This window comes from Peromyscus eremicus, unplaced genomic scaffold, assembly GCF_949786415.1.
Source record: "Peromyscus eremicus unplaced genomic scaffold, PerEre_H2_v1 PerEre#2#unplaced_2916, whole genome shotgun sequence".
NCBI lineage: Eukaryota > Metazoa > Chordata > Mammalia > Rodentia > Cricetidae > Peromyscus > Peromyscus eremicus.
In genome coordinates, this window is record NW_026737150.1 from 38,972 (window position 1) to 48,685 (window position 9,714).

The window sequence follows — 9,714 nt, forward strand, 5'->3', positions numbered from 1 at the left end:
ACAGAGAAACCCTGTCTCCAAACAAAACAAAGCAGAAAGAGTCCACCACCATCACAGCAGGAAGCATGGCAGCAGGCAGACATGGAGTCTGAAACAACTGGCTGAGAGCTCACATCTTCAACAGCAAGGAGGGAGCCACCATAAACCAGCAGAGCATGAGGCTTGGAGCGCTCCAAGCCGGACTCTCAGTGACATACTTCCTCCAGTAAGGACACATGTCCTAAACCTACCCCAACAGTAGCCAACTTGTTTAACACGAAGTATAACGTCAGAGCTTCTAGAGGCTATTCCTATTCAAACTACCACACGATCGTAACAAAACTTGTTCTCTCTCTTGCCTTTTCTATCTCTGTCTCTCTCTCTGTGTGTCTCTTACTCTCTCAGTTTCTCTCTCTGTCTCTGTCCCTGTCTCTGTCTCTGTCTCTGTCTCTCTGTCTCTCTCTCTCTCTCTCTCTCTCTCTCTCTCTCTCTCTCTCTCTGTCTCTCTCTCTCTCTCTCACACACACACACACAGACACACACAAGACAGGAGAGTTGACTAGAAACGGAGGAGAGGGTCAGGAGGAGGTAGCAGGGGCGAATATGATCAGAACACATCATACTCAGGTATGGAAATGGAGAAAACCAACCCCAAAGCCGTGTCTGTCCCTGAACTGTGTCCCAAGAGCTAGGCTCACTCCATCCTTTCATTTAACCAGTTCAGTGGGTCAGCCATTCCTCAGCTGTCTCATGGACACAGAATGAGACATGGCTGCCTTAGCCTTAGATACTACACTCCATTGGAAGGCAGGAAGCAGGGATGGAGAGATGGTGGGGAGCGAAGGAACACTTGGCCTTATGCTTTCATTTGTTAAGGAACAATCGTATTTTTCAGAAGTCGACAGGCTTCCTCTCACGTTTTCTTTAGGAGGACTAAGTTTACAATTACTGTCCGATAGTCCCTCATTACTGTTAGCTAGAAACGGGCTACGGCCCTGTGACCGTCCCTAGACTGGGAGCTGAGGCTGCTTCCTAAGCATTTCCTCCGATACCAGGGGAATTCCGATCGCGACAATGAATCAAAGCAGAAGCTGAGTCTCTCCTATCAGCTACAGTATGTGTCATACATGGGACCCAGAAAATTCGTGGAATGCTGATTCTTCTGTATTTCTGCTTGTTGTTGCTGTATTGGGTGGTTTTTCGGTTTTGTTTTTGTTTTTTGAAACAGGGTCACAAGCAGCCTAAACTTGGCCTCCTGACTCCAGTTCCCAGGAGCTGAGATCACAGGTATGTGCCACCATACCAGTCTTATTATGAGTTCTCATGGGCAGGAAATTCACATTTTCCTCTTCTTAGGTTAACAGTCCAAATGTCTAAAAGAAAGAATCTTTTTGGCCTTGCTCCTGAGGAGAATCCCTAAACAGAGGTCTGCCTGTGGTGGGCTGTCTCTCTAATCTACAGGACGTTTCTGCTAGGAAAAGGGACTGTCAATCCTCAGTGGGGACTGAGGGAGCAAAAGGCTTCAGCAGGTAAAGAAGGCGCTTGTCACAGGTGCATGATGACGGGTGTTTGATCTCCAGAATCCATGTGATGGTAAAAGGAGAGACTCGAAATCCATAAAGTCATTCGCTGATCTCTACATGTACGCCATGACAGGTGTGCTCACACACACACACACACACACACACACACACACACACACACACACACACCAGTAATAATAAAGCCTTAAAAACAGTAGTAGATGTTGCCCCAAGGCAGAGAATAGACATCACATATGTGAGCTAGAGAAAGCAAAAGGGATGGGTGGCCTGCTGTCACCACATCCGGTGGCCACAAATCCTTGGGCCGTGTCCTCCCCATAAACAGACCCGAGTTCAGGAGCACTGAGGGACAAGCAGTAAGTGATCTGCCCCTTACAAGCTTGTTGAGATTGTATTTCAGATGGAAGAAGGCCCTGGAAAGTTCAGCTCCTTCAGCCAACCTTCACGTAGTCGAACGCACTGAGCGTCTCTCTGCACCCCACATACCGGGGTCACAGCCTCTTCTAACGTCAGCCATCTTCATGGTGTGGACCATGGTTAGTGCAGAGGCTGCCTGGAGAAAGCATGCTTCTGTCTTGGTTTTTTGGTTTTTGTTTGTTTGTTTTGATTTTGATTTTTAAGAAAAGACTGTATTTTCTTTATTTTTCTCTTTAGTTTTTATATTTTACTTGTCTGTTTGTGGTAGACAGGACTCACTATGTAGCTTTGGCTGTCCCAGATCTCACTCTGCAGACCAGGCTGTCCCAGAACTCACTCTGTAGACCAGGCTGGCCTGGAACTCACAGAAAACCACCTGCCTCTGCCTCCCAAGTGCTGGGATTAAAGACATGTGCCACCACCACCCGGCTTATATTTTTAGTTTTTAAAAAAGATTTTTATTTTATTGTGTGTGGAGGTCAGAGGTCAACTGGTGAGAGTCATTCATGCCTTCCAGTACTTCTCACACTGAAGGAGGATCAAACTCAGGCTGCCGGGGCCAGTGGCGAAACCCCTTCCTTTCCAGGCCATCTTGTTTTCTCCTGCCTTTTTTTTTTTTTTTTTTTTTTTTTTTTTTTTTTTATATATCCAAAATGTGTTTATTGGGATGGTTCCCACTCATCTTGAATCAGGTGCTTTTCAGTGCTGCTTCCTCCTGAAGGAGCATCCTTCTGTCAGCCTTGCTTTTCCGCCTGTGGGCTGACAAAGGACAGTGGAGCAGCCAACACACAAGACTACCGTTTGTGCATGGCTAAAGACCGTGGTGATCTTATAGCATCCTGGGCATTTCACGTCCATAAAGTAGGAATTGGGGCTCTGCACCAGGCGCTTTTTCTTGTGTTTCCTCTTCTCCTCTTCTGGAGAGGGATGAAGGAGATCCTTTGCGAGAGGCATGTTCTCGTAGGGAGGTCGTCACCGCCGGAAAGTTCTCCTGCCTTTTTACAGGAGATTAATTTTGACTTCTTTACTTCCACCCACATGCCTTCGTTTTTCAGTGGTTAGTGTGTGCGTGCATATGTGTGTGTGTGTGTGTGTGTCTGTGTGTGTGTGTGTGTGTGTGTCTGTGTGTGTGTATAAGCCAGAGTTGCTGATGTCAGATGCCTTCCTTAATTGTTTTCCTCCTTATAGTTTGAGACAGGATCTCTCACTGAACCTGGAGCTCAGGAGTTCAGCTGGAGCGGCTGGCCAGCGAGCACAGGATCCCGTCCCGACCTCCCTCTCCTGGGATTACAGGCACTCATGTCTACATCCGTGATGCTGGGGTCTCACCTCGAGTCTCTCACTTGCACAGCACGCACTTTCCTGAAGGCCCCCCAGCCCTCTCTGACAATCACTAAGCAGGCAGGCAATGCAGAGCGCAGCAACGACCCCACCACTGCCCTGCTATTGACTCACAGCAAATTGTGCAAACGTTTGCATGAAAGAAGTTACTTGAGAAAAAAAATAGCTAATTTTTCCTACATTTTGCAGTCAGATTCCCACTGAAAATTAGTGGGAAATTCCCCCAGAAAAACCTGGTAGAATTTTAATGAAATATTTTATGGCAATGTGTTAAGGAAATAACAGAGTCCGAACGGATTTGTTGTGTATTCTCTCATCTTGAGAGTTAACAGCCTCTCGGTTGGAAAATGCAATCACCATGGTCTATATCATTTCTCTTGGTCATCAGAGAATTCAATAACAGCAAATATAATTAAGGGGGAAAGTGTTCACACCCTTCAAATGAATTACAGTGGCAGGGCTCAGATCCAATTAGCAAGCTGTTACCATCTGAGGTTGCTCATAAGCCAGAAACAAATTGCTAAAACCAAAACAGAGATTCCCAAAGGCCCTGGGACAGTCTTTGAGTTGAAAATTCAGTTAACATTTTTTTTTCCTTCCTGACTTAAGCACCCGGATCTGGACCCATTATTATCACACATGGCTTTTTGTTTTCTAATCACCAAATGCTATTCAGGACTTTCCGTAGGAAGCAGCCCCTTAGTAACAGGAAGATTTCGTTAAATAAATAAATAAATAAAAACGAAAACACAAAGGCAGGAGAGCCTCTCCTTTCAGGAAAAAGGAAGATGTAGTCTAGAGAAGAAAGCTCCCTCATTCCACACTGCCTGTCTGCAGGCAGCCGGAAGCCACATGCCCTAAAGCATCGCCCTTGGTCCCATAAATCAGCAATTAACCCCTGTTGGAGACCACCAGCCTGACCGTTTTAATCTCTTCCTAGTATTTACTTTAATGACTGATTTTATTGTTAGTTATGTAATCATCAATCTTCCTCACCAAAGTGGTGAGTGTTCTTGGGGGAATCAGTAGGCCTTTCACGTTTTCACTCCTCACCTTCGCTGTCTGGGCTAGTTGGGGTGCTTCAGGTTCTTTTTTTTTTTTTTTTGGTTTAGGGTACTGAGGATCCAACCCAGGGCCTTGATTCTGCAAGGCAAGCACTCCATCACTGAGCTACATCCCAGCCCTAAAAGACTTCACTGTTAAAGCTATCTTCTCCAGCTGGCCAGGCATTGTGTTGGGCAGGGGAGACCAGGATGGCAGCTTTGGCAGTGTCCTCCTATTGTCTAGGACGGGTAGGCAGTGTGGTGGAGTAAGCACAAACCCGGGCAAGTCGACCTTCCCTGCTGTGAGGGCTGGAGATGACCCACAGCTAAATGAAATGGGATGCATTTGTTCAGGAGCACTGTGTCTGAGGCTGAACATGGACAGTGTCAGGAAGCCAGTCTTCACAAGGCAGGGAGGCCACATATGCACTAAAGGGACCAACATGGAGTGGAGGGACCTCCCTCCTTGGATTCCCAAAGTCCAAATGACACATGTGTGAAAAAGTTTTTGCACCCCAATTATTGGTGAAATTATTAAGGCCACACTCCACGTAGTTAAAAGGGAGGTTTATTTTGTGGGGTAACTCACAAGTGAAGGAATAGGTTACAGGATCTGGGAAAGACGCAGCGCAGTCCGGTGGTGTTCTCTGGAGAACTCTGCTCGGTCTACCTCCAGCATCCAGGGTTCAGGAACAAAGAGAGGCGGCGTATCCGAATCTCGGATCTTCAGAGTCCTCTCTTGGCAATGGGGGTTGGAACTTCCAGAACAAAGCTGGAATGGCTACCCACTACACCCCAATAAGCCTCTCTGCCAATGCAGCAAACTAAATCAAACCAAATTAGATCAAATTAGAAAAAGCCCTGGTTTAATGAGTAAAGCATTCCCAGGTGATTCTCTACCCCCGCCCCCCCCCCCCCCAGAGAGGAGACAGAATGACAGACGGAAACACCACACACGTGTCTGTTTTCTGGAGTGAAGTTTAAATACCCTATAGGAGTGGTCTTGAGAATCTCTGGAGGAGGAGCCATGTTTGGCAGGATTTGAGAGGGTGGGTTTGGGGAAAGAGGTGGAGGAGGGGAGGTGAGATGATCTTCCACCAGAACATTCCAGACTCTTTGGGTATATGGATGCCAGGGTGCCAGGGGCTGGGGTAGAGCTCCCACCAGAACAGTGTGTGCTTAGGAACCTGTGCTTTTGACATGTTCCTAAGGCTAAATGTTTGTTTATTCAAACATACATGTGATCTTCGACATTCATGACAAGTTCAGTGCATTGGACCAGAAAATTAAAATACACAGCCAGAGCAGGTGACCTTGTTCCATGCATACAGCTGAATGATAAATTAAAAAATCACCTAAATGTGGGGAGGAAATGAGGTTTAGGTATACTACCAAAGGAAAAACTCAAATATACCAACTAGGTCATTCATCTCGGGTGATGGCCTGCTCACACAGGCAGTAACACATGCCGTCGGCAGGCATGTGCCGCTTCTGAGAGGCTCTGCCTGGAGTCACACAAGGTAGGAAAAATGACACTTCCTGTCCTGCACATTTTGGGGTGTTCAGGAATACTATGAGCCTAAAGAATGCTCTTCCAGTTGCACAAGCCTAGTCAATGGCAAAAAAAAAACTTGGGGGAAATGCTTGGAGCACACCTCAGGCTGGCAATCGGACTCAGTTGGTAGAGTCAGCTGTCTGTCCATACAAAGCCCTGTCAGCATGTATAAAGCCCTAGGTTCAGTTCCCAGCACCACACAAACCAGGCACAGAGGCATAAACCAGCAACCCCAAGAGTAGGGAGGCTGAGCAGAAGGATCACAAGTTCAAGGCCAGCCTGGCTGTGTTAGTCAGGGTTCCCTAGAGGAACAGAACCGATAGGATGGAAACACAGGAAATCAGCTTCTGTCCCTGCTGTTTGGTCCTTGAGGCTGGTTCCTCAGCAGTCTGACGTCGTTCCACAGTGGCTTTTTCATTCTGGAGAGGCCAAGAACACAGTCGTTTCTCAGTCCACGAGGCTGAATGCCGAAGATCCAGAAGGTTGCTGGAAGGCTGTCGGTCCTTAGTTCACAATGGAAGCCTGGGAGCACTGGTTCTGAGAACCAGGAAGAACCAGAAGGGAAGTAACCAAAGCCACAACCCGGCAAGTTAACTCCTGGCAAGAGGGACGCCCAAGCACACAGAAAGAGAACCATCTTCCCTTGCCACACCTTTCTTGAATCCATGCCACACACATTTGGAATGGGTCTTCACATCAATGAACTCAATCAAGGCCATTCCTCAGGTAAAGATCCCTTCTTGGTGATTCTAACATGTGGCCAAGATGACGTTAAAACCAGCCAGCACACTGGACTACATTAAAAAAAGGGAGAGAGGAGCAGAGGGGAGACCGAGACAGACAGACACTGACTTTATTGGGCAAGGTGGTGCCTGCTGGTAGTCCTAGAAGTTGGAAGGACAGGACAGGAGCAGACACAGTGAAACTGTCTCAAACAAAGAGGGTGGTGAAGAAGACAGTGAACTGGCTTAAAGCCAAGACAATCAGAGGAGGAGAATGAATTGTTTGACAAGGACTTTAAAGCAGGTTTCATACAAATATTTTCGCCATCGAGAATAAATTCTCCTGAAACAAATAAAAAGTTGAGGATCTCAATAAAGAAACAGAAGACATTAACAAATGGAAAATATTGTAACAGAAATAGGGACAAGATGAAATTTGAGAGGGCTGGAGTGAATAGAGAAGAGATGTCAAAGTGTGGAAGCTTGAGGCTACAACCCACAGCATCCACATCACTGAAGTTCTGGAAGGATCCACTGCAAAAGGATTTGAAGAGATAATATTTTAAAATCCCCTACTATGGTGGTTTGAAAGAAAATGGCCCCCAAAGGGAGTGGCACTATTAGGAGGTGTGGCCTTGTTTGAGTAGGTGTGGTCTTATAGGAGGAAGTGTGTCACTATGGGGTGCTCTTTGAGACCTCATCTGTGCTCAAACCACGCCCAGTGAGACAGACCACTTCCTGTTGCCTGGATGTCGACACTACACGTAGCAGCTCCTTCTCCAGCGCTGTCTGCCTGCATGCCACCAGGTCCCACCATGATGGTGATGGACTAAACCTCTGAACTGTAAGCTGCCACCTCAATTAAATGTTTCCTTTGTAAGAGTTGCTGTGGTCACGGTGTCTCTTCACAGCAATAGAAACCCTAAGACACCTCATAGGTAAAAGACTCGAAGGGACGTGTGGAAGAGAAATACTCAGAATGTAGAGTAAGCCCAAAGTCCTTCCAGCATCATCAATAGCATCATTCATAAAAGGGAATACTGGCAAAGCCAGGTGCGGATGGTATAGAAGCACATCTCGGAAAGACACTTGGCATAGTAGTGACTGTGACGGTTAGGACGGTGTCAGGGCTGCAGAGATGGTTCTGTGGCGAAGAGCACCTGCTGTTCTTGGTTACGAGCTCACAGCATGCACATGGTGCACATACATACACACTGAGGCAAAATACTCATAAAATAAATCTAAAAAAATAATAGAAGATAAAAGATTGTCAACTTGACAGGATCTAGAATCATCTACAGGACAGAGCTCCAGGCAGGTCTGTGAGGAGGACGGGTCTGTGAGGAAAGCAGGTTGTTTGTGAGGAGGGAGAATCTGTGAAGAGGGAGGGTCTGTGAGGAGGGCAGGTTGTCTGTGAGGAGGGCGGGTCTGTGAAGCCTGTCTCGATCAGGTTGACAGAGAAAGGAGTCCCCACCCTGAATGTGGGCAGCACCACTTGCAGGCGCTCAGGTCCTCAACCGAGTGAAATGGAGAAAGCAGACTGATATCAGCATTCATCTCTCCCTGCCTTCCGACTACAGATGTCACGTGACAAGCCTGCTTACCACTATGCCTTCCCTGTCACGTTGTACTGAACCCCGCCCCCACTGCAAGCCAAAATAAAACCTTTCCTCCCTATGTTGCTTTGGTCGGGTCCTTCATTATGGCCATAAAGAGAGGACTGATGCGTCTGCAGGAGTGTTTGCATGGCACGTATTCAACAAAGCACTGAGTCTAGGATAGAGAACTCCTGTGGTGGTTTGAATGAGAACGACCTCCAAGGCTCATACGTTTGAATGCTTGGTCCCCAGTTGTGGAACTGTTTGGGAAGGATTAGGAGGTGTGGCCTTGTTGGAGGAGGTGTGTCACTGGGGGTGGACTTTGGGGTTTCAAACGCCTGCTTCAGACTCCTTTGGCTCTCTCTGCCTGCAACTTAGAGATCCTATTAGCTCTCAGCTACTGTTCACTGCCTGCCTGCCACCATGCTCCCTACCATGATGAGCATGGACTAACCCTCTGAAACCATAAGCAAGCCCCAATTTAAATATCTTTTTATAAAAGTTGCCTTGGTCATGGTGTCTCCTCACAGCAGTAGACAGTAACTAAGGCAATTCTCAAAATTCAATGGAAAAAAAATCCAGGTGGAAAATGAGCAAAAGGTGTGAACGGGTATTTCAGCATCACTGGTTATGAGGAAAACGTTGATCAAATTGCAATAAAATACTATTGCATATCTGTGAAGCTGGAACTGGGCCAGCGTCTAAGGCGCTGGCTGCAGAGCCCGGCCACGTGCATCAGGAACACTTACAGGTGGACGGAGAGAATTGTTTCCAGGAAGTTGTCCTCTGACCTCTACGTGCGTGCTGTAGGAGGAGAAGGAGAAGAGGAGAAGGAGGAAAAGGATTTGTTGTTTAAAATAAAAAAGAAAAACTGAAATTAAGTTAGGGGTGGTGTGGGATACAGCTCAGTTAGTGGAGTCCTTCCTTCCCATTCCAGATGCCTGGAGTCAGATCACAGCATCACATAAACCAGGCTTGATGATACTTGCAGGTACCCCAGCACTTGGAAGGTGGAGGCAGGAGGGTTAGAAGTTCAAGGTCAGCCTTGGCTGCATAACAAGCTCTAGCTCAGTTTGGGCTACATCAGATCCTGTCTCATTCATAAATAAATAGACACATAAATAAATAAATGGAGCGAAATGATGTAATATGAGGCATAGATGTAGCGCAGTGGGGAGTGCTTGCTTTGCATGTTCGAGGCCCTGACTTTAATCTTCGGCATAACCCCCACCTCCTAAAAATTCTTTTAAAAAAAAAGTGGCAACATGAGATTCTGGCTAGAATGTAGAGAAACTGTATCGCTTATATATTCTGTAAACTTAAAAAATACCATTAACTGTTAATGCGTTGATTAAAAGCTCCAGCTAGCTGAAACAGGAAGCCACAATTAGTTTTCTGCTGATCCTGTCAGCTAAATCAGGAGAAAATAAAGTGAAAGTACCACCCCTTTCCTCTACCAAGCTTTGAGCAAGTAGAAAAAACTGCTTAAGTGTCCAGGAACAACCTCGGGAGACA

At 46.7% G+C, this 9,714-nt stretch overlaps 1 protein-coding gene across 1 annotated transcript; it reads right to left on the reverse strand.

The window, feature by feature from the left end:
• Positions 1-2,590: 2,590 nt before the first annotated feature.
• LOC131902137 (small ribosomal subunit protein eS27) lies at positions 2,591-2,920 on the reverse strand. The gene has a single exon (XM_059253168.1). It carries the CDS (start codon positions 2,892-2,894, stop codon positions 2,640-2,642), a length of 255 nt encoding a protein of 84 aa, XP_059109151.1. The 5' UTR covers positions 2,895-2,920; the 3' UTR covers positions 2,591-2,639.
• Between the last annotated feature and the right edge of the window lie 6,794 nt (positions 2,921-9,714).